Source organism: Drosophila rhopaloa, unplaced genomic scaffold, assembly GCF_018152115.1.
Source record: "Drosophila rhopaloa isolate 14029-0021.01 unplaced genomic scaffold, ASM1815211v1 contig_3, whole genome shotgun sequence".
In the NCBI taxonomy this organism is placed as follows: Eukaryota; Metazoa; Arthropoda; class Insecta; order Diptera; family Drosophilidae; genus Drosophila; species Drosophila rhopaloa.
Window position 1 is genome coordinate 26,349,748 of NW_025335123.1, and position 25,239 is coordinate 26,374,986.

Here is a 25,239-nt window from a genome sequence, read left to right on the forward strand (position 1 = left end):
GGATTACGTTCTTATTTTTTGTTCTCCGCATTTCGCATTTATTAAACGGCACATTTCCTTTTTTATTGGCCTTAATGCCGTCTCGCTAGAGAAATTTACATTTTAAAACAGTTTACTGTGTTTTCCCAGTCTCCGCCCTCTCAATCCGTCACTCGCTGGCACTTGGCCGGGCATTGTGAAAACATTTTCATTGGCCTTAAGTGGAAATTCATGTGAACAATAATTTGTTGCGGCTGCGAGTAAAAGTAAACCGAATACGGTCAATGAGCTCTGACCAAGTAATTCGCGGGCAGTCGTTAAAGCTGTCGCCGTCAGTTCCATATCCATCTGCTCTTTGGGCCGGACCACTTCTTCACTTTGCGCAATCCGTTACTGCATTTGTCCTCTCCGAGACAATCTCCAAATGCGCATCGGCCAAAGGGCAACTTATTGATTATCTAGCAGCAGACAAAAATCAACGAGGGACCGTCAATCCACGCCGTCTTTAAACGCCGCCCGCTGTCGTCGCCAGATACATTCTCTCCACAGCAACCACCTGCCGCCCCAACCCTCCGACCCGCGAGTCACCACTCTGGGGCAGCCGCATGTAAACACATTAACCCGTGCATTCATTAATACGACAAATATTTGCCAGTCCAGACGAGGCATCGCCGTTGACGGTCGCATTGGCGCTGGGGTAGGCGAAGTTGGACATTTTAAAGTAAACAGAATTAACAACAAAAGCTGGCAAGGCCGCGGTTCACGGACACGCACTTAATAGCATACACATCCCACCGCCACAATCGCAGCCAGAATCTCAATGTGCCACTTATTAAAAGAGCGAACCCAACCTCAACCCAAATTTAACCGACTGTTAGCCGGTCCTGTCCAAACGGCGGCTCGGGCAAAGCCGTAACTTTCTCTGCGTAAACGAGCGTGACAAAATACTTTTTGAATCTCGTGGAAGCCCACTGAAAAATAGTTTTATTCCGGGGTACTCCAAAAAACGGTTTGTCTAAAAATATATATACGCTTCGGTTTCAACAGAATTATTCTGGATGACCCCCATTAATATATCAAGTGCATAGAGACTACCCTGTTTTTTTCCAGAAGCACAAAACAAATTGATTTATACTCATAATTAGTAAATGGTTGGAATTTTCGAGAATGGGACCATCTGCTTGCTTCGGAGACCAGCATTCTCGGCTTCAGTAATGGGCGGTGCGCTGCTAGGCAGTGCATTCAAATTATTTGTGTTGCGTCTTATTGTTGGCCAACCACCACCAGACACCCGTCAGTCGGCACCCGACCCCTGTCCATGTCGATGGACATTTTTCATGTGACTTATTTGCGTTTGTTGTGGTCAGTGCTCCTGTTGTCGCCGTCCGTTGTTGTAGACCATTGCCGCCGCTGGCATCAGTGCTTGACTTTTTTATGCACACATTTAAATGGCATGGCATCAACGGAAGCAAGAGGTGGAACTGGAGCTGTGCTGGAACAAGTGCAACCATGGTGGACGGTGAACGGTGACCAGCAGCAACATTAAAAAGCTGAACCTATCCACCCACACACACAAACCAGGACACTTTGTTGTTGCACTGAATTTTAATCCCCTTTCGTTGAACGTCAGCCAGTTGGAGTTTTTGGAGTTGTTGGTGCCTTAATGCGAACCGTGGACAACAGGCAGATTCTTTGCCATTTGTTGTTGCCGATTGGTTGTTGCTGCTGCTGCTCTCACTGTGGCCTTTATTGCGCAGTTTGGCGCTGGCCGCCGCTGTTATCGCTGTTGTCTTCATTCATCAGAATGGAACCTTGAATAATTAAAAGCAGTTTCTGATTACCTACCACATCGTTATACGCTCACAATCCACACTCGCGCACAAACAGATGCCAGTGACGTAACGCAAGGAGCTCCCATCTGTGTGGTCTGTCCGTGCCCGTGCCGTGTCCGTGTGCATATGTCTATGGGCAAGTGTGCGTCTGTGTGTGTCTCTAATTAAACGGCAAACAGGATTCGGGTAGAGTTGAAAGCACAACGAAACAGGAAACGGAAGCCAGTCGCCATGCAGGCGGACTGGATACCTGCACCCACCTACACCCACAAGCACCCACACCCACTCTTATGGCCGGTGTTTGCGTTTGTTTGTTGAGACTAAGCAGCAGCATTGTTTGCCGCAGACGTGGCATCTAGCGTCATGACCCTACCAACGTTCCTACCTCTTTTCCGACGCTGGTGCCTCTGTTGTTGTTTATGCACCAGACACGCCCTGCTCATTTTACCATCAGTTTTGGCTCTGCCACTTTCTTGCCATTTTGATCATATACCTCTGCTACAAGCTTCTTGTCAGGACCCATGTGACCATTTTTAGACAGTTAAAATATGTTAAGTGGTAAGTAATTCAAGTGATTAGTTCAAAGACTTAAGAGGTACGAAATCTGGATCCGATTGCACAAAACACTCATTCTTTTGGCTTAGTTAGAACCAAAAAGCCCTTTAAAATTGTATTTTACGGAAAAAAATAACGATAAAATTAGGTCGATTTTCGGTTTTTGAGTAAAACCTTGGGAAAAATTCAAAAGTCAAAATGTCAAACCTCGTTGAAAATCGATTGGCATTCACAGCTCAAACATTTCATTGCCGTCGAACAGAAGTGGATATTTGTTACATAGTTATACCCTTGCAGAGGGTTCTTAACATATACCCATTTACTCCAAGATATAGTCATTCTTAACGATTGTTGAACCACGACTTTACTTTTATATATTTACTTTATGCCATAGAAATGATTAAACAATTTATCGCGAGATCGAGCTACCTTCGTTGTTTTAAAGCATCGAAATCAAAATAGGAATAATTTAATTTTTGTAAGAGCTGAAAGGGTATATCAACGTCGGCTTGCCAAAGTTTGTTATACCCTTGCAGCCAAAAGTTTGCAACGCAGTGAAGGAGACATTCCCGACACTATAAAGAATATATACTATTGATCAGCATCACCAGGAGAGACGATCTAGCCATGTCCGTCCGTCCGTTTAAACTTCGGCTTGCCGGAACTGTAAAACTGTAAGTCAGGGAAATTGAAAGAGTCATAAAAAATATGATTGTATTCGATTTTTTTCAAAATCGTGGAAAAATGTCCTCAAAGATTATGTTTTTCAAAAGTTTCTATCCGCTTAAATAATGTGTTTTTGCATCGTTTTTCGTTCTACTGTGCCACTGTACGTCGGTTGGTCTGTTCCTAATAAAATGATATCATTTTAATTCCTCAGCAGACGCATTTTGTTATGGCTCCTTAATATTCGGCGGCCACCCGACTGACGAGTTGCTGACAGTGCCGAGTCTCCGGATGTAATTATGCAGCTCTGGTTTCGCCTTCCAACAACAACAGCATCGGCAATAATAATAAAATCCTTTCACTTTCACTTGCGCTTACCGAGCCAAGCCGAGCTGAGCTGCCTCAGCGATTATTGCGCATTATACTAATCAAGGTGGTTAGCAAGACGAAAAGGTGGATGGCGGTGAGTTGGACTGGTTGGTGCGGAGGGGTTGAGTCCAACTAATCCGCGCCAAGGACTTGGGCTTTCGTGCTGCTGCTCCCCGCCGGAGCAGAATAATGTCGCAATCATTAAGCCAAACAGCAGGTGATGCACACCTGCGGCTCCAACTGCCTGGCCTCTAACTCCCCCACCTTCACGCCAGCCGCTATCGCGAAATTGTTATTTAAACCAGCTTGCGGGCTTTCCCGCCTACTCCAGTGGCAGTGGCTGCTGTGGAAGCATCTGCCTCTGCCGTGTTCTATCCTTTTCTCACCCTGCGTATTCTTTTAATTCTCTTATGACTGCCCCGCCCCCATCCCGCTCTGTGTCGCTGACGACGGAAGCGGAAGGCGCTGGAATGCGCGCTAAAAATTTCAAAATAATGAATGCCTCGTGCCCGACCCCGATTCCGACCCCGACCCATTATCGTCCTCCATGCCAGGTTTTGGTTTGTTCCTCAGCGGTGGGCCTTTATGGCCGCCGAACAGATCTCAGCCTGTGCGCGGCCCACTTTGCAACTTATTGTCCTCCATTCTTGCCGCTGCCGCCTTTGTTGCTGTTTGTGCAGTGCGATGCAGCGTCGCGTATGATTTTGATTAAGCGCCGCCTGCCAGCAGTCCTTGCACCTCATCTCCACCTTTATTCACCTTCCAATTCCATTCGCAGATGCTCCTTCCAGAGCTGAGGGCCCGGTAAATGTTATATTAAAAAGCACGCAAAAGCGGTTTTGAAAGAAATGCAAGGGAAACTGCTCAAGCGAACTCTGGCGTGCCCAGTATGCGTATGTGATTGTGGTTTTGGGTGTGCTACGTCGGCCGTCCCTACTGCGTTGCTTTTAGCAAATGATTTGCCTCTGCTCACAACTGCGACTGGACAATGTGCTGCGACCTTCCGCTCCGGCGAACTCAATGGGATAGCTTATAAGAAGGTATGTAGTCAGATGTGGCAGGGACCGAAATGAAATGATGAACAATGCGATAATCGGCGGAGCCTTAGCTCCCATCAACGTAGGGGATCACGGGCTAATCCTTTTACTCTTCGAAATGCTCAGCAGTCAATAATTTGTCAATATTCAAATAATCGCAGTCAATGTTAATGGATTGTGCGTGGGCGTGTGCCTGCCTCCCGGTGCTCCCTTTTTGTTTGTATGCGGGTGAGTGGGCGCCACGAGTGGCCACAGCACGTAGCCAGACCACGGTAATACAGTCGAGCAATCCTTGTCAATCATTTAACTAAATATTTAAGCATTTTGCCCCTTCGGCAAATTCAATTTTGTGTGCATGCGGCCACTTCCATATCGGCCCACCTTGCGATAAACAAACCACAAATGCGGTACACATGCGCGTCAGATTGAAGTCCGGCTCGATGGCAATGCCGATGCTTAACCAACCGCTAACCACCCAATGCCCACCACCCACACCCTCTTCTACTTGTCAGCCCATCATCCGGCTGTTCTTATGTGCCCACGCACAGCACACAGAGAGTGGTAAACATGTACACACGCCGATACACACATCGCCGCCAACAACCAGTCAATGTCATATTTGCGAAAGTGCAATAAATTTCATATGAAGTTCGTAATCGATTTTGACTTATTGAAACATTATGATTGAAAGACATTTATGAGTGTACGAAAAGGTCTCCGGAGGGTCAATGCCAACAGAAACGTCGACAGCCAGCAAAAGGGGCGGTCTGGCAGGGAGTGCTGTAGGCCAAGTTGGACGACACGCAACACATCGAACAGAGTGGACAGAGTTCGGCTGGTGGGGAAATCACACAATCAGCAGTTATTAGGGCTGTCTCGGAAGTTATAAGACAGGCAGTAAACATAACGTACAAAAAAAACGCAGTTGGGATGCCTGTTCCTGAGACTTGGCTGTAAGTGACTAAGCTCACAAGATATCCTGCGCTGTCGAACGGAAATCGAAAGAAACCAAACCCAACCCAACTTCCTCCGTAGACCGGGTGGCGTTGTATGCGTATTGAGCTGTGAACGGGCTAAACAAATTACCAACAAATCTTTCAAGGCAAAACAAAAGGCGAGGTAGTGGGAGACGACGGCAATCATCGGGGAATCAAATTGGGATGTAAACACGTAGATAATATGCTCATACGTTTCAATATACGCACACAGTTCACGACAAAGCTCTCAAGACTCCAGAGTCGGGAGTCCGGATTCGGGCCCCTTCAATACGGCGTGATCCAACCTATGTAAGTGGCTGTCTGTCGATGGGCGACCTTTGGCTGCTCGGTGTTCGATTGGGACTGGGACGCAGTACCCAGTACCCAATACCCAGTACCCAATACCCAGATCCCAGTTCCCAGTCCTGCTGCCGCTACCAACATCATTGTTATATTCCTTCGGCGTGCTGTCAACCTCTTTTTCTTCCGTTTTGTTTGCGTGTTTTCGAGCTGTGTGGCTAAGATTGCCAGGTCTGAATTCGATTGGCATTTGTGTTTCTGTTTTGTGTTGTTTGTCTTCCTCGTGTTGTCTTGTTTGTGGTTCCCAAAAATTGGACACTTAAATGCTCTGCTCGCATGTCTCTTGTATATCCGCCCTCATGTTTGCGACCCAACTGACATTTTATTCGCTGTCAATTGATACAACAAGCTGTTGGTCGAACGAAGGCGACTTGGGTTAGAAAAGTCAGGTTAATTCCCCTTTCCTTAAATCGATGTATGGGTCCTTTTTGGTCTTTCCATGAGGAAAACCCTTGACCATAGGCTCAGCAACAAGCGGGGCAGGCGGAGGCACTAGTTAGCGATTAATTGCTGAAATTTGCCACTGATTTAATTTGCAACAATATTACTATATGGATAAATTGTATCGGTAAACGGCAATTATTTAACTTATGCAAATAAAAAGACATTTTCGACAGTAAATACGTTTTGCAATAAGCGTCGAGAGCCATAACAAAAGCAAAGCAGAGCAAAACAACGCAACGACAGCATCGACAATGGTACGCCATGGCAAAACCAATTTATTCTCCATATAAAACAACTTTGAAACAGCTGCATGTGTGTTTGTCCCAGTCCCAAGCTCTTTCCCTTAGGTTCTTAGTTTAACCTTGCTTTTAATTTGATCAGCCTGGCTCTCCATTCAGGACTTGAAATGACTTCTACCTTTAAAATGCATATTTGAATACATAAATGTACGGAAAACATTGGGTTATAGTTCCTCAGGTCTAACGTGGAGATATCGTCTTCGAACACAGTATTCCACAGTCTTAAAACGGGATCTTTGGGATTAAGCCATGTGATTTTTTATCTGACTTTTCTCTTGTTTGCACAAACTTTTGTGTAGGGCATTTTCGGACTCGATTCGTTTTTTGGTTTGCACAAAATAGCAAAACTGGCAAATGAGAAGACGCTTAACGATAAACAATCAGCCGTAAAGAGTGAATTGGATGTGGGAGCACGCACTGGGCAAATCCTTGAACGTATAATTTACAAAGTAAATTTTAATTAAAAATCCTCATGCAATCCTTAGCTATTTAATTGAAGCTAAATGACGTCACAGCATATTTTCCGACTGTCGGTTATCCAAGGCAGGGGAGGAAAAAACGGGCGGCGGGGGGACGGTAATTAAGCGTGCCAGCGAACTTGACTTGGAATCGGAGATAACGCGCCCAAGCCACGCTAAAGAGTCTGGACGAGGACGAAGGATCATTGTTGGGACAGACGGCGCTGGCGGGCGCTAACGGAGCAGGAGATGTGGAGTTGCGGAGTGCGGTCCTTACTCAGACTATGGCAGTCAAGCGGCAGAGCGGCAGAGGGACGAAGCAACTTGGCACGCTTTGTGCGAATTCTTGAGAAACAAATTAAACGCATTTTAAAACTTGACGGGGACCTGACAGCCATGTCATTATACCTCATTGCGTCCCATCTCAAAAATGAGTCAAGTTGTCATCGACCAACGGCGGATGCTCCTTCTATTGATGATGAGCTGGTGAAGGAAGAGTTAATAAAACGCTTAAATGGTGCAACTGGGAGGCAAGGTATCTGCAGTGGAGTTCGAAGTTCACCTCATGACCTGCTAGCCATCTCTTTCTCGGCACCGTAATGTAACTGCAAAATGTGCCATAGCATTGAACACAAATATGTAATCTGACTTACCCACAAGCATTGCTCATTTCTCTTATCACGTCCCCAGCGCTGGGCGAACCAAAGTCCCCAGTCTAGTACACAGTGTTTAGTGAAGCGTACAGCTTCTGCGTCCGATAAGATCAGTTACATGAAACTTATGACCGACGCGCTGGTCAATGGTAACGTTTTCGTGGCAAATAATTTGCCAATTGCCATTGCTAATGCGGAGGACAGAGGAAAATTTATAGGGCAGTGCGTAAGCTGATTAGCAAGCCCAGTTACAGCAAACTCATGGGTTTGCTCCACTAATGACGGCAAGTTTTATGTTTTTAATTAAGTGATAACAGCTCCGCACCACGCACAACTATTGGGGCTCTGTCGAAACACACAATCTGTGGCAAGTCAACCCCATTGGCTGTCATTGTTATTGGACTAGGGCAAACAAAGCGCTTTATTCTATTATTTAATGTGATTCTTTCTTCGCCTCAAGCTGGTATACTTGATGCCACTAGAACGGTTAGAGCATTAAGTATACGACTAGCGTAGCGCGGTGCAGTTGCAGTTGCAGCTGCTGCCCACCTTTCCCCCCACAAGTCACTGTTGTTTGACCCATGAACGCAACGCCTGTCGACTGTTTATGGGACTGGCGGCTGCTTTGTTTAAACTTGTGTGCACGAAACTTTAAAAACAACAATAACAACGATTGGAGCAGCAATTCCAAAATGCCATCATTACCAAGCGACAAAAGTTTGTCCTTTTGCCGGCGCAGGCTCCCTTCCCCGCTCCCCTTGGCTGTGTCAGGAACAGCCGCTGCAACAGCGCCTGCACCCCCGCTCCGCCCGCGACATCCCATCCATACGAAGTGCTCCTTGACTCGGTCGTGTAGGCAAATGAAGTGAACGGTTTGGTTTCTGCGTCTGCTTCTGCCACTGCCACAGCCACAGCTAAAAAATGAAATACGTAATAAAGGGGAAAAGAAAACAAACGCTCTTACTGCCGGAGAACAACAAACAAAAGGCGGGCACCCGCACACCGCTACAATGGTCCAGGAAAGTTTTCACCCTCCGAAAGAGACGACGACGGCGAAGACTGTGCCGCTGACAATAGAAATGCGTTCGGAAAAGTTTATTTTATTTTGTTTTATACTATTTCTGTGCTATTTTGGGGCGACGCACGAGTTTTTCATTTGATTTCCGCTTGCCACACTTTTTGTGACCTCCTCCCCAGGTCTTAAACAGAAACAGAGCCAGTACCAGCTCTGATTCAGAGTCAGGACCAGGACCAGGACCAGGACCAGGTCTCGGCTCGGTCATCGAGCTAAAGAGCGTATGTTTGTTCACAAAAGGATTAAGTTGGGTCTGCACACACACCGACACTCTGGAACCCCACCCCCACTATTGACTCCCGTTTGCAGTGCCTCTTCCCAGAGTAGTTTGGGTTGAATGGCTTCATTTGGGCCTTAGTAATGACATGATGGCGATATGGTAAACCCGTTTTCTGCCGCGCCAGCAGGGCGTTTTAAGCAAGTATTTTTGCTGCTTTTCTACACTGTGAACAATTGCAGCTCAGAACTTGCAAGATAATTGTCTGCAAAAGTGTTTTCTGCATTTGACCATTCCGATCCCAATCGGTCCAGTTTTAAAAGTATAAACATTAGAGTCGACCCTCTGAAGTTATCCAAATTAAGTAGCTCAAAGTGTTGGAGGCAACTGATGAGTAAGCAGAAAGCAAGTCTAGGTTTTTAATCCCTTTTGCTATACCAATGTAATGTATTTAATGTAATACCCAAAAACACGACTTTACATAGATATGTATGTTTATATATACCATATGTTTAAAAACAATAAAGCTATGTCGCCTTTGCTATACATTTTCGATCATTCATATGATATGGATCTATTTTTATAAATTTAAAAATGTATTTTTAAAATCGAAAATTATATATATATATCTTGTCGCTTTTCCTAATGTGTCCATCATTCTGTACCTTCTTAGAGTTAATAAAAATTACACACATTACATACACTTTACACTTGTTTAAATTATACTGTTTTGGCCGCATTGCCTACCGTGCCACTTCGCCCCCTACATAAAATAATAATTCAATAAAAATTTGGTTCTAAAATATTAAATGCAAGTCAATTATCTTAGTTTCCTTTTCGGGACAAATGTTTTTCCGGGTGCATTGGAGACGAGTAAAACTTATTTGAGTGAGTTTTGGCTTTAAATCACAATATAACTCTGTTTGTTTTTTTCTCGACCAGTCACATTCAATTCCACTCGCTTGATGTGAATTGGTTGAGTTACCCAAATTTAATATATGTAACTTTTTTGCGGTCTAGCGCCTTTGACATTCAAACGCATATGATAATTCTTGGTTTTGATTTGAAAATTTGAAAGCAGAGATGAAAGCTTGTTCAGTTAAATTAAACTAACGATAAACTAATCCGATTTGCTTGGTTAATGCTTAACATATAAATCTCCATTCTGTGGCGGCAATTAAAATTTATCTTTAATTGGCACGTGTAGGCATTTGGCCCATGAACAGTGTACAGTGACTTAGTTGGCAAGTCCTGCCAACTGGCAACTAGCTTCTTGAACTTTTCAAGCCTTATCGGCATTCGTTCTCGGATCCTGCTGGGGTCAGGAACTGCTTTGGGCTATTAGGCTTGGAGGGGAGTGAAAGTGGTGTCCAAATCGCACCAGGCAGCGTGGCGCTTGGCACACCTGCCGCTTTACTCCTGAAGGGAACTTACGTTAACAACCCCACATACACATAGGTGTACCTGACGGGCTGCAAAAAGGAGCAGAATGTAATTCGGATTTAATTGCCTCTTAACACGCATTGGCGTGGGCACGACCGGTAACAGCTCGTAAAAAACGCGAAGAGGCTGAAAGAGACAAACTCCTAGCCCCGACAACGGAAAGCCGAACCGCAGATACTCTCTACTTTAGGGTGGTGAAAACGAAATAACTGCAAATATTGTCTTAAGCTGTTGACTATATTATTCAAAATTTACGATGACCGGAGCGAGATACAGCAGATTATAATTTTCTGGAAATCGAGGTAAACACTTCTTATTAAAATAAGTGTTAATAAAGGAAGGGCATGCCATGGACAGCCTTAGAAGGTTGTAAATGAGTTAAGACAAGGGGAAACTATTAAGGGCAAAGTGAGCAGCTCATAATTTAAGCACAAATCGTAGGCATTTTTCACCTTTGGTTTGCCTTAAGCTTGGGACCAGCTTAACACTCAAAGTTCAGTTTGGCTACGTCGGCTAGTAACATTTTTTTTTTAAATTTTTAAACTTGCGCTGATAAGCTCCCGCTTAAATGCGCAACATATTTAAAAGGTAGTCGGTATCTCCGCCACCGGCCCGCTACCCCAGCTTGGAATGCATTCCAAATGCTTTGGATAACTATTTCCTCGAAATGCCATGCCCACAACGCAATAAGGATAGCACGAACAATATCAAGATACACACCCGACCTCCTATATATGCTAGTCCAACCCATAGGCTGAGGCCGGAGCAAAATAAGTGCTGAACTGTGCATAAAGCGCTGATAGACACAGAGATATGTGGCCACCGACATTCATTACGACATAAATTCGTTTAGCAGCTTGGACCCGGGTCTGGCACAGAGAACGAGATAAGACACAAATGGCAATGCCGAAAGCGACTATTTCTAGGTCCTCCTTTCCAAACTTTGGTGTTATACGCACGGTGCAAAGGGCCACAAAGTAAGTGCGTCCTTTCCACAAGGATTGGAGAGATGAAGGTTGAGCACTCACTATAGAGTCATAAGCCTGCAAGTTGCAACTATGTACGTATGTTTTCATGCAAATAAATTAACCACCCGCCCAGCTTCAGTCTCCACTCCCAGTCGACCACCCAGGGATGTGGCTGTGGCCCGGCAACCTGTGCAAGCATGTGTGTAATTTAATAAGTTAATAAATGGATGAGGTACCGGTGCCTTGCTGCCAGGGAAAAATGACTGTTTCAAGTTGCTCGTCAAAGGCAAAGACACTTGGACTGAGTGGTTCTGGAGGCTCTGAAGCCTAGCCGTGATGGAGCCCGTCAACGCGGTAAACCGCAGATCATTCTGATGGCAGCTAGCCGGCTCACTGACTCAGTGGGTGTGCTGCGTCGGGATATAACAAGTCATCTGAGCTCAAAAGGTGGTCCGAGCCACACGGACGGGGTCAATACCTAATCCGACCTTGCAGAAGGTGGGGTGGCCTTGCCACGTACGTTCTTAACGATGAAAACATTACACAGCTTTGCCTAATTGCCCATTTAAACGTCAGTTAAGGTATGCACCCAAAGATCCATACATCCGCACTCCCATACCCTGGGACACTCACACTCACACCGCCGTGAAAACGTGCACACATGCCGACTTAAGTCGCGCAACGCTTCACCGTCAACACTGTTGCAAGTACTACAATGACTTGAAGGTCTTGTAAACAAATTAAACAAATAAATTGGTCCCCCTCTCTAGCCAAATCCTATTAACTGCAACGTGAAAAGAACTCTCCTCCGCCCTCCTCGCTTGCTTAAGTATTCGTGTTCGTGTATACATATACAGCTCATGTGTGTGTGGCGCTGCCACTTTCATGCATACTTAATTTGTCAGCTTCGCGCAGTTTTACATCCATTTTAGATATCGTTAACTAACTGTTGCGTCTCTCTCCCCCAGGAAGAATGTTGAGTCTCTGTCTGCCGTTAACGTTGGATGTGGATGGGTGGACGCGGCGGTGGCCTGCAGAATTTATGGCCGCGCACATATGGGGCCACAAGGTGTTTTCATTTAAATTTTTTAACGGCTTAAGACAGGTCAAAGCTACAAAACTACCCTAGCAGTTGAGTTTTTCCATTGTAATTTAAACTATGTGCTCAAGGCTGAAACACACTTCAGTGTCAAATGGAAGGCTTGCGTAGGCTGCTTCCTAGCTAACATTTTGTTAGTGTGGTAATTACAAAATTTTATGTAATTACTGCTTGTACACACACACGAAGCATCGTTTGAGGACCATAAGACAAAGCGACAACCGTGCCAATGAGGGGAGAAAGTACAAAAGCGCCTATTAGAATATTAATAGAATACTAAATATAACGTCAAGAGAGCCACGCTGTACCCACTCCATTGTCTAAACTCTAGATACCTGCTTGTCGGATAGACTGAATCTGCCGGGGAGAGGTGACTAATCTTGAACCCATCCCAACAAAATGCATCTCAGGCGAAGTTGAAGGGTTCAGCTGCCGTATTCAATCTGGCAGTTACCTGCCGAGTAGCCAATAAATGAAACATGAGCCATTGACGATGGCGAGTCCATTGGGAACGAAGGCCAACGATGCGTCTGCACTTGGATCCAGTCATGAAGTTGCGGCTACAGAAGCTTTCAAATAGAACAGGCAAGCGCGCGCGGCAACTTTCACTGCTCCTGCTCACAAAGCTTCTTGGCAACGCTTGTTAAGCTCGTTTTCAGCTCAAATCAGTCTTTCGCTTAGAGAATAACTCAATTTAGCTGCCCGAGGAGTCGTCGTGTGTCGTCGGACGTTTGGTCGGAAACTCCCACAACGACGACGACGACCACGACGGTAAGGACGAAGCCAAGACCACGACCACGACCACATCACTTGCCCCGGCTGGCCATGTACGGCCCATGTCTGAGTCCTCGCTGACGATGCCGTTGAATTCCCATCATCGTCACTGTGCTATCGTCGGCGTCGCTTAGACGCACCCAAAAACACTTCAAACGCTCTACGGTTCAATTGAAGTGGCGCTAGAAGGCGTTAACCAACGAGCACTCGGCTTGAGTCCTCGTTTGAGCGCTTTGCTGTAAAAAGTGCGCACAATCCCAGCCGTCGAATTAAAAATCCGTATGTCCAACCAATTGCAGGGACAGAAATTGTTGTTTTCTGCTCCTTGTTTTCCGTATCCTGGCAAATGTATTCAGAGGCCTGTTTTTAAATTAACTTTAAAATAGATTTAGTTGTGGTTTACGCATGTATTTCTATTTTAGTACCTTGCTGTATTACAATATATGTGATATAAAAGTTTCTTGCATCCACACCAAACTTTCTATTTAAACATTATGTTTCCTAACCGTGCTAAAAAAAATCAACCACATATTAAACGTAATGCCTCTCTAAAAGCATTTGCCTTATGCTTGCATAGATACAGATACAAATATATTTGATTATTTTTAAATATATCTATATATCAGTGTTCTCGCACTTCAAAAATTCAACAGCAATTTCATATTCAACTCTATTAATATATATTTTATATTTATATCCATGTTCAAAGTAATTTACTCATATTTCATTTTGTATCCATATTTATACCGATATTCGTGTTTGTTTTCATATGTGTATCTGTAATATTACACATGTATAGGTTAAGGTATAAATAGCTCTTGTGATTCATTGGATGATATTTCATTGTCTTTGTATTGTGCTTAATGTCAGCATGATGCTTTGGATTCTGATCATAATTATCAAAAAAACTGTTTAAATAGATTTTGCGTTATTATCTAAATGAATACAGTTACAATTACGGCCGATTCAATTCGTAATATAGTATGATAAAGAAGGCAGTCTTATGTACAATTACTTAGGACTGCTATGTGTCAATGGGTCTACCGTGTATAAAATCGACCCCAGACGTTTCAAGAAAGTCTTCTTGTTCAATTCCAAATTTGAAAATGTACTTTAAAAAAAATTGTTTTTATTGTACTTAAAAACTAATTTTTATACCCTTGGAGAGGATATTATAGTTTTGTCCAAAAGTTTGAACCGCAGTAAATTAAACATTTCCGACCATATAAAGTAGGTATGACTAGTCTTAATCAGCATTTCTGGCCATGTTGGTCTTTAAGACTATAAACTTTTGCACTCGTCTTTTTATATATGTACGCAGGTTCGAAAACGGCTTTGATGTCAGGATGTGTTCACTGATAAAAATTGCAGATTTACATTTTACAGCTGCCATTTGAACGATAGAGAAAAACTTGCTAAAATATTTTTTTCTTTTATCTTATTGACTAAGATATAATTGGACGCACACCAAAAAAAATTACTGGTTTGACCAGATGAGATCTTAACGCATCGATTCCAAGTTGACTTAAAAAAAATGTATTTGACTATTTTTGCATTTTTGATAGGGGCTAAAATATTAACAAACGGACGGACGGGCAGGCGGATATGGCCAGTTCGTCTCTTCTGGTGATGCTGATTAATATATTTATATATATAAATATATATATATATAATTAACATAGAGTCGCAAATGTCTCCTCAACGCGTTGCAAACTTATGTCCAAAATATATAATCCTCTGCAAGGGTATACAAATTGAGTATAACCCAGCTTGTAAAACGGTGTCCAGCTGTGGGGAAATATAGTTACATTAGGGAAGGTCATACCAATAAAGTTTTGAAGTGTTTTACTACGTTGTTACGACAATGCGAATATATTCATTACAGGAGACGGCTCTGGTAGTTTCCTATGATCGATTATAAATTTATATTTGTCTGATAATTATAATTCATTAGTAGTTGCTTTGGTGATATAGCATATGTATATGAAGGATATGCCTATGTCTCTGAACTGCCTTCTGGTATAATAGTACACAACATCCAAGTGTCTAAGAAGCTCTTGATTTTTTTGGGTATAAACATTTATGGATGCAGGGTGTACGCATATGCATGATTAACCATATTTGAGTGTTTTCTACTAGTTATGTATACCATTCTATGTTACAGTTAGCGTATGAATAATTAACATGGATGCGACGTTGCCTGTGCATACAGCTATAGTTGTGGTAATGAGCAATGGCGATCTTGTATACTGGGCTGTCCGGAGGCCTAGCTTCTTAAACGGCGTCAAAATCGTCTTCACCCCGAACCTCGCTTTTGGACGTGGACGTGGACTGCCAGCGCGTGATGCCTTGCAATCATCTGCAGACGGTAGAGTCGTCACCCGCACATATCGAGTGCGACGCTGCCAGAAAAAGCTTGCCGTTTGAGCAGGCGCAGAGTTGGAAGACTCGGTGCATGTGATCCATCCTCTGGGCGGTACCTAGGATGGGCGGCTGGGCCATTCGCAGGTTGGGCATGAGAATCTTCGAAGACTCCAGTCGCAGCTGCATCGATAAGAGCACAAGGTAGACAAGTGATTTTGCAGTAAACCACTGTTGCGCCTGCTACTTCTCCAATTTGACTGGACATGACCCTTGAACCATACTTACGCTCCCATCGAGGGCTCGGAACTTAACGTCTTCCAGCGCCACGACTTCTATGCCTCCAGCCCGGGACTGCAAATTTATGTCCTTGGCCGCCGTCATCTCCAATTGGCGGGTGGGAGATTCGAGTCTGTAATTAAAACACGGTGCAAGCGTTGCGACGGCACCTTGGTTAGTAAATGGCCCTGGTAAACAACTCTTGCCCAGTCCCGAGGAGTCCGTAAAAAGTGGATAACCACAGCCACAGAGACTGCACGTGGTGAACGAGCCCTTTCCTCGAACGTCGGCCTAATGAAACGTAAAGTCAGTCACTGGGCCGCATCAATGGTGCCTCAAAAACTGTGCAATTCCAATTTGAATAGCTGATTTGACTTCGCGTTAAAATCGCTGCCATCGCCGACCGGTTCGTCAACTGAAATATCGTGTGTATCGGGCGCTAGACAATTTGTAATTTTCATGAACCAACAAGCAGCTATCACCAAATTTGTCAATGAAAATGTTATTTCAAGCCGACGATCCTGTTAATGGTTTATATGTACACACGCGTACAAATGGGCGATTTGTGGGCCGCTGTCGCATAATGCAGCGACTGGCTCCCAAAGCCAGCCGAAGTCCCAATCCCAGTCCGATTCCCGTCCAGCGTTTGCCTAGCAAAACAGGAAAAAAAATCTTGCCCCTTTAGCGCTTTGTAATTCACTGGCATCGATTGGGTACATTCTGACAAATGTGTATAAATATTTCACTTGCCAGCCCACGCTCAGTGAGCTGAATACCGACACCTCGTGGAGAGGATGGTGGAATGTTGGTAGCAGTGCAGGTGCGGGTGCAGTGCACTACCAGGCTACCACCTATCCCACACTCGACTGCCATTTGTGGCGATGTGAGGGACTGTCGGTGATGTGACTGTTGTTTTGTTACCGCAAAGGTTACGTTGACAGACGCACACGAACGCATCTGAGTGTTTGCTTTTAATTTTTATACCAATGCAGGAGGTATTACACAACATATGAAACTTTTTACTGATATTATAGTACCCTCTGCCAGGGTATAAGAATATATAATATCGTTGTTTTTAAACATATAAGAATATGTTCCGAAATAGTATATAGTGTAGTATTAAACGTCTTTAGAATTACGGTTTCAATTCTATAAAATTCCTACGTCTATATTATGATAAAGCTGGGAACGATCGAAATATGCGTTGGAAAATCAACGAAGCTTGATTAATTTTAAACTTATATAAGGGTATATGAACCTTGGCTGGCCAAAACTATGCTTTCTTTCTTTTTATACCATTGCAGAGGGTATTATAATTTCAGTCAAAAGTTTGCAACGCAGTGAAGGTGACATTTCCGACCCTATAAAGTATATATATTCTTGATCAGTATGACCAGGAGAGTCGATCTAGCCATGTCCGTCCGTCTGTTCGTCCGTCCGTCCGTCCGTCCGTCCGCCCGTTTTAACGCAAACTAGTTGAAGCTATCTGTTTGAAACATTCCCAAAAGTTGTCTTTCTATTGCAGGTAGTATATAAGTCGGAACGAGCCGGATCGGGCGACTATATCATTTAGCTCCCATAGGAACAATCGGAAAAAAATTCAAAAAAAATGTTGTTTTTTTTTGTTCTTTGAAATTTGGTAATAAATAAATATTATGGAATTGTGGTTTTAATTAAATTAAAATTGGACAACAATATCATATAGCTGTCATAGAAACGATGGCAAAATGCAGCGCAAAATCGACATTGCTTCATTGTTTTTAGTAAAATAGACATAGAAATCGAAATGTCGATTTGTAATAACTGCAAGGTTATATAATCTTCGGCTGGCCGAAGTTTGCTTTCTTTCTTGTTTATTACCAATATGTGGCCACAGTATGCCATACCCGTCCCAGTCTGACGCGGACTAGATGCTGCCCCGCTACGAATTCCTGGAAATTTATTACAGTCATTGAATTTCAACACCGGGCTGCGAGTGGCTACAGTAGATTGGCTTTCGATTTCATTTACTTTAATTGGCCATGGACTTGGCACCGGCATGCATTCCGGTCTTGACTCTTCAACGGCAGATCGCTTGGGCCACGGTCTCATCTCAGCCCCGGTTTTCAGGGTCTAGACTGGACTCTGGAATCTGCACTTACCTCAACTCCCGACCTGGCTCGGCGCGCACATGCGGCGTCTGCACGGAATCCCGAAAGACGGCGCCACCCTCGCCGTCGATCCGCAGGGCGTGCGCTCCGATTGCCACTTCGTTTCGGTTTACGGAAAACAGGCTGCGTCCGTTGGTGTCATTTATGCGAAATCCCGCAGACAGGCACTCGAACTTATCGTGTCCCAGAAATAAATGATTCTCAATCATTCCATTCGGGTCACGTGTATTGATTGAAAAATTACGTGATGATTCTATTGATGATGGCGACGGTGGGCCGTCGAGTTGCACGAAAGTCGGAGAAATGGAAACAGAAACAGAGGTGCGACATAAATGATATAGATATTTACGGAGGATTGAAAGGGGGAAGACAGAATTAATCGAAATGTTTGTATGAAAAAATACAGGTAATTTTACCAATACTTGCAATATAAATATGTAAACACACAGCGCCAAAAAGACACCACACACGTGCATGCAGATAAAGGAGGATACCTGGCTAAGATAGTACATAACAAGACGGCGGAAACGGAAATCAAATCTTGGGCTCTCCTCTCCGCCATTGTCTCAGCTCAGTGCGCCGCACCGCGGTCGCTCTTGGCTATCAACTATCAGCAACCGCCGTCACCTGGTGGGGCTGTCCTCCGCCGTGACCCGTCACCGCCCCACACTCCCCGTCGGGTCCATCCGCCCATCTGCGAGGACTTTACTGTCACAGCCAGGGCCCCCGCTTCCGCGCGCGTGTCTGTGGCTGCTTATCGCTGCGGGAAATGCTCTGCTGTTCGCGTGCTACCCCTGCTTTGCTTTTTGATAGCACTTTCCTGTCGACACATGGACGAAGGTCCTTTGGAAATCGCATCAGTCTTCTTTGGTCGTGGTTTCATATGGCTTATCTGTAATTGTACATCTTGGCTGCTGCTCCATCGGCTGGCGTTTAAGGCGCTGCTCCGCAGTCCCGATCTCATTTGCAGACTCTTAGCGTCACTGATTTCCTGCTCGCCTGGCCAAAATGCTTGATATCTGTTAATTTATGTCTTGACTGACAACGGCCACACATTTGTCGTTGTCCATCGTCTATCGTCCGTCTCCGAACACCTGTCTGTGCACTGTCCTCTTTCTTTATGAATCCACATCTCTGAATGCTTAAGCTTAGCATACTTGCCCTCAAGCACAGGCCAACAAATGGGCCTGCAAACGCTTTTCTGAGGTTGCATAATAGCGGCAAGCCTTTCAGCCAGTCATCGGAGGCAGCAAGCAGCGCCGTCCATGACTCTGACATTTGCAGAGAAAGTTCAACAGTGGAGGTAAATGGTGGTAAATGTCCCATAAAAACCCTAATGCTTAGCCATAGCTCATCACTGCTGCGGCGTCGTGGTCAGGCCGTCTTACCCATCGTATGTGGAATATGGGAACGTGAATGGTAAAAATGTATGAATTGAATATTAATACTCAAGGGCGTCGCACTGAGTGGACAATGGAGGGGTAAGGAAGGGAAGGCACACATCTGAACGGGGTGGCGGTTGCCTGTATGACGGTGTTTGTTCGCACATAATCGCTCGATAACGCCAGAGGCTAGTGACGAGAACGCAATTCACACTCACCTATGGATATGGGTTGACCGTGCCGCGAACGGATTGTCGATGCGCGCAGCATGTCCATAATTATCGCTTGTCCCGACAGCTGTATGCCACCGGGTACGATTTTGAGCTGACCCATGCCCTCCTGAAAGCGATAAGTGGAGAGTTAGTGGAGGACAGTCTATGATGCGTCTATCACGGGAGCTTGGTACAAAATTACCGTTGAGAACTCCATTACTTTGAGTATCCAGAGGGTTAGCACGAGGTTTGTGATAATAAGCAACATCAGCAGCAACAGCAGGGTGTATAGGCACTTCTTTCGCCACCCGATGAGACCCAAATACGTCTCGATCCCCCCGACAAACCCTTCCACGTTGGAGCCACCAGCTGCGGTGTTGCGGCCCCCCCTGTCATTCCGCCCATGACCGTGGCCGGGGCCGACCGTCGCCTTGCCCGTCGTCGCCGTAACAGTCGTCATGGCGCTTCCTCCCTTGGTCGAGGACGGAGCGATTTGAGCTCCACAGCTACTGCTGATTCCGTTGCCGCTTGCTCCGCCGGTACTGCTGGTTGTCATTGGGCCGGGACGGTGGCAAGTTTTATGAGGTCGCTTGGGCGTGGTGCCAGCCGATAATCGGAGCCTGCTGTTGTCGGCGGAGTTCGTTTGCAGTCGCCGCGAGGTTGGCCCGAAGTCACTGATCTCACTGCTGCCAGCAGCCAACATTGCTGAGCTGCTGCACACCAGCTAGTAGCTGCATGAGGCGTCCATGATGGCTGGGTTTCAGTATTATGCAAAGAAACTAAATGTAAACAATATTCATAGTTTCAATAAATGTGCTGTGACCAATTTTCAAAAATACCAATCTTTATTGGGAGCTATGAGGGGCACCGACACCTTTGACCCCTGAATTGTGTGAGCCAAATTGAGCTGAAGTCCCTGTCCTCACTTGGAAACCATAAATCTGGCCTGCAAAGGTAAAGTGTTGCCGCTCCTTTATGGAGTCCTCGTTTGTCGGAATGGACTGCAACACGGATGGCATTAAAATATTCAGCAGGCTGCTGCAGCTAGCCTTCATAGCCTTGTTAGCACCATGCTTCAGCTCCACCTGCAGCTTTAGCTCCGATTGCGACTGTTGTACAAATGCAAAAGTTGATGACTTTAGTGGCGTCAGCTGTTGGCGACTTCACACGTAGAGCCATTCAATTATGCATGCCTGCAGCTACGTACATTTACAGAATGCTGGTGAATGTGTGTGCTGCGTGGGCAGAGTGGGAGGCCAATTTACATGCATGAACTGTGGAACTGACGACAAGGTGGGCTCGGAGTTTATTAAGGCATACTATCAAAAGAAATCATAATAAATAAAATAAAAAGGCTTAAATGAATAAATTATAGACTTTTTGCTCATGAGGCTCATAAATAAATAAATAAGTAATTCTAGAGTTGCAAGTGAATTATTTTCCAGCCAATCTGATGTCAAAGGTAATGCGTAATCAGCTGAAAGTGGTTGTATCATGTTGCCTTTGGTGCTTTAAAGGTCGAAGTGGAACGACCAGGTGGCTTGTATACCGGTTCTTCGACTGACTGGGTCAAATCTGATCAGTGCTCGCGATTTTGGAACAGTGCCATAACTAAAATTCATCGCGCTCACTAAAAATGTATAAATAAATGTATAGATAATTTCGGTTTAGCAAATTATTATACCCCTGCCGTGGGTAGTTTAATTAAGTCAGAAGCTTGCAACGCAGTAAAGGTGAAATTTCCGACCCTGTAAAGTATCTTTATTCTTCATTAGCATCAACAGGCGAGTCGATCTAGTCATGTGCGACTGTATGTACCTATATCAGCGATCACCACGGTGCTATCTAATAAGATTGGAACGTGTTATGCCGACATCCGCGGTTGGCACACACACACACATCGACAAGTTTTGCCATGCAAATCACACATTTATGCCCTTGTATTTGTGGTGGTCTATTTAAAGGCTCCCTAAGACCGATCGGAAAATGTTGGGGAAAATTGACAGACTTTGGTTGTTTTTAAATAGATTTGCATAGAAATCGATTTATAGAACTGCGGCCTGACGAAGTACTTATTACGAAATGAAGTGTAGGGGCGCTTAGAATGAATAAATTCTTAGCCCCAATTTTGGCAAAGGCTATTCGAAATTAGAATGTTGAATAGTTTCCACATGTGTACTGAGTAATTGCCCGTAAACATTTTTACGATCTCTTCGCTTCTGGTCACATCACTTCTTGGCTTTCGATCGTAAGCATACGTACCTGATCACCAGGTACCGATTTTTGTTTATGTTTATCATAATGTTTATACAGTCTGCGTCGGCAAGTACTTCAATTGTTTACGTTCTATTTCACTGCATTCTAAGTGGTGAAGACCATAGAAAAAAAAATACGAGCAGGAAGGGCTTCTCAGTATATAATTAAGGCAATTTAAGTTTAGGAATTGTGGCTTGCACAATCGTGGTCAATATCGGAAAAACGAATTCTGAGGGTGGCATTTGCCGATTTTTTTGCAACACCAAATCCGAAGGGCAGCTGTTGGTCAATATAAAAATACCAGCTAGCGGTGGAGAAGGGCGTGTTGGGATATTTGTCGGTAAAGTGGAATTAATTTAAACTGCAAACTACAAAGCGTACTGAGCAACAAAAGAAAATTTGTGGGTGTTTTCGACTAAATGCAAAAAAAAGGAGGGATATTAACTGGAGACCAATCGGAATGGGCAAACTGGCAACTCGTCTCCGTAGCTCATGGACACAGCCATAGAGAATATAAATGTTTTTAATTCTGCACCATGATTTGAGTAAAAAAAATATTTCGAAGATATTAAATATATTTTTTTAGGTACGTTGCAGTGTAATCCCACTGCCGCAAAATTCGGGAAAGTCGAGAACAGCAGACGTAGCTATTTCTATACTGCCACTCCCCAGCAAACTGAAAATTCAGCCAGTTTCCAAGCCGGATGAAGGCCAAGGATCGTGCTCCCAAATCTGTTTAAGGGAGCTGAAGATGATTAAGTATCTGCAGACAGACGGTGGGTTATACTGCCGAAAGATACGAAGTGAAATATAAACTCCGCCGGGCACAAGCATCACGTGCCGCACGTTATAGTAGAGTTGCCGCTCACTTAATTTTGCTTCTGCTGCTCCACGTTTTTATTGCGACTTCTGTCACATCCATGCATACGTTGGCTGCAGTTTTTCCGTTTACATTGTGATGTTTATACGAAGTTATGCTCCTGCCCATACCAAGCGTATGCAGGATGAGTACAAAAGTCTGTAGCTTTGCGAACAGAAGTTAGGTTCGGTAAAAAGACAAACCCAACCGATCATTGTTGATATGAACGTGAGAACATTCGGACTGTGAGAACTGGCACCTTGTCCCGGCAGCACATAGACATCTCGCGCTGGTTGCGCGCATTCTGAAGCTACAGCATATATTGTTATAAAAAAGTCCTAGGCGGTGTATAATTAAATGGGAAATGGGCTTATGTCGAGGCAGGTACTGACCGGCTTCAAACCCGCAGACGCACTGAAGAAGACGGAGGTGGATGGGATGCCTAGAATGGAGTCCGCACTTGGTTTCGCCCGCTTACAGAAATAAACTCGTAAATGGAAAGTATTGCATTGTCTTGCTATTAAGTTATCAACAAGGCCAGACACACGACGGACGCAGACACGGACGTAGACAAGTCTGGATACCCATATGCATATGTGGTCTGGGCGAATTAGGTTTTGTTACCAACTAGCAACGTGGGGTTGAGCAGGCTGTGCTGCGGCACGTTCCTGGCAAGGGACTCGGACCCGGAGTTTAATATCCGTACTGCACACTGGGTCTCAGTCCCAGTCGGAGTCGTGGTTTTGGCATAACACTCATTTCGACTCCTGCACAGCAGTTCCATATTTTGCAACAATTTCATGTTTTGGGCGAAAGGTGGTTGTAGTTGCCACACTTAATGGCGCTCGTACGTTTGGGCAACAGCAGCGGCTACGCCAGCAGAAAACACTTGTTGTCATTGTCGTTGTTGTACTCGTATGCATATTGTTATGTCCTGGTAGCCGCCTGCAGGACATTTTTATTCCAATCATGCGTAAGAGGGGTATGGGCTGTAATTCTTAACTTTTCCACCATCATGTGGGAACAATCTAATACGAGCCTTTCGAACCGCATGGAATTGGCACTGCTTCAGATCTGTTCGGGCCACACGTGAAGAGAAAATTAATAATAATCCTTCTATTTAAATAAACGGGTCGTTTTTTTCGATTTTGAAAGGAAAGAAAAATTTAAAATCACTTAGAAGACCAGCTTAATAGAGATTCAGTTGCTTTCTGGTGGGCACTTCTGTTTAATCTGAGACACCGATGAAATTATCATAATCAAGATCAAATACGTACTGTTGCACTGAAAAGTCTTAATTGCCAACTGAAAGATGATTTTTAGCCAATTCCACGTAAGACAATTTTATATAATCGAAATAAAGGAAAACGCACATCAATTTGCAGATATTATTGTGTTGACCTGATTACGGCACATTTAATTAGAGTCCGATCGCAGCGACTTGCTGACCCTTAATATTTTGATAGCCAGACATAAACGAAAATCGCAGAACTCAAAACGCGCAGCACGTAGCAAAGAAGAAAACACAGCAAAAAAAACACTCGAACATAATTTTTTAAGCCGTTTGAACTTTGGAATCTCTCTTTGATTTTACGCCGGAAGAGCGCTGCCGTATGCGCGCACGGGAACCGTACTCGTACACGCTAACACAACAACTGACGGTAGAATCACGGCGCAGCCAGTTGCGGAGGCGGATTCGTGTCCGCAAAGCTTTCGCCGAACGGCGCTTCCGACCGACTGTTTCACTCAAACATCGGTTGGCTGAGGCCGGTTCCCCTGTCCCCATCCCCACCGGCTTATCGTCCTTGCTCGGCACCACTCGAGTGGACACCGAGATGCATGGCCCTCGGGGAATCCGACTTGTTTACGTTTTGGCCGGAGCGAGCAACACGTGGTTGCTTCTCTGCCGGCGGCCTTGCTACTCGAGTCAATCCGATTTGACTCGAAGATCCCTGAAAAGTTAATGAACTGGGCTATCTGCGCTATCTGGGCAAAATCAACCTGTAACCGATAGTATAGATCCTCAGCTGGACAGAACAGTCACTATTTTGGCTTAGAAGCGCCATTTTGTGACAATTTTCTGCAAACCCATTCTACGAATATTTGAAAAGGGGCTTGAAACCATGTTGAAAACAAAGATTTTTAGAGAATTTAGCCACAATTATTTTGCAGTATGTCACTTTAGAATCGGATGTCTGAAAGAAAAGTTATGGGATTAGAAGGGCAGGTTTTAGATCACTTTCTGCAAAGGCATCGTCCAAAATTTGGAAAGGGGTAACACTATAAAAATTATGAAAAATCGACTCCAAAATACAACCCATGTTGAATACACAGATTTATAAAGAATTTAACCACAATCATTTAGAAGTACATATGTCACTTTGAAATCGGACGTCTGTAAGAAAAGCTATGGGCTTAGAAGGGAAGGTTCTAGGACACTTTTCTACAAAGCAATTTTTAAAATTTTCATTATAACAAGAAAGGAAAGCTAACTTCGGGCGGAGCCGAAGTTGATATACCCTTGCAGAATATTCT

The 25,239-nt window shown here is 44.5% G+C and overlaps 1 protein-coding gene across 3 annotated transcripts; it reads right to left on the reverse strand.

Annotated features, from left to right (window-relative positions):
• Positions 1–13,608: 13,608 nt before the first annotated feature.
• LOC108038342 (delta-sarcoglycan) lies at positions 13,609–24,342 on the reverse strand. Of its 3 annotated transcripts, XM_017115122.2 has the most exons (7): positions 23,982–24,342; positions 20,429–20,908; positions 19,792–20,368; positions 19,596–19,716; positions 17,987–18,248; positions 15,855–15,978; positions 13,609–15,749 (listed from the first exon to the last, which is right to left on the reverse strand). In XM_017115122.2, exons 3-7 carry the CDS (start codon positions 20,290–20,292, stop codon positions 15,561–15,563), a joined length of 1,197 nt encoding a protein of 398 aa, XP_016970611.1. In that variant the 5' UTR covers positions 20,293–20,368; positions 20,429–20,908; positions 23,982–24,342; the 3' UTR covers positions 13,609–15,560. The 3 variants fall into 3 exon arrangements, with proteins under 3 accessions (XP_016970611.1, XP_016970612.1, XP_016970610.1); XM_017115123.2 differs by lacking the exon at positions 20,429–20,908 and having other exon boundaries at positions 24,078–24,342; XM_017115121.2 differs by lacking the exon at positions 20,429–20,908.
• Between the last annotated feature and the right edge of the window lie 897 nt (positions 24,343–25,239).

Excerpts from the sequence above, each read along its gene's own strand:
- LOC108038342 (XM_017115123.2), bottom strand. The coding sequence starts at position 20,292 with ATGTTGGCTGCTGGCAGCAGTGAGATCAGTGACTTCGGGCCAACCTCG. Across the intron at positions 19,717-19,791 it reads AAGTAATGGAGTTCTCAACG|GAGGGCATGGGTCAGCTCAA; the intron begins GTAATTTTGTAC and ends TATCGCTTTCAG. Across the intron at positions 15,750-15,854 it reads TCCGAGCCCTCGATGGGAGC|CTGCGACTGGAGTCTTCGAA; the intron begins GTAAGTATGGTT and ends TTATCGATGCAG.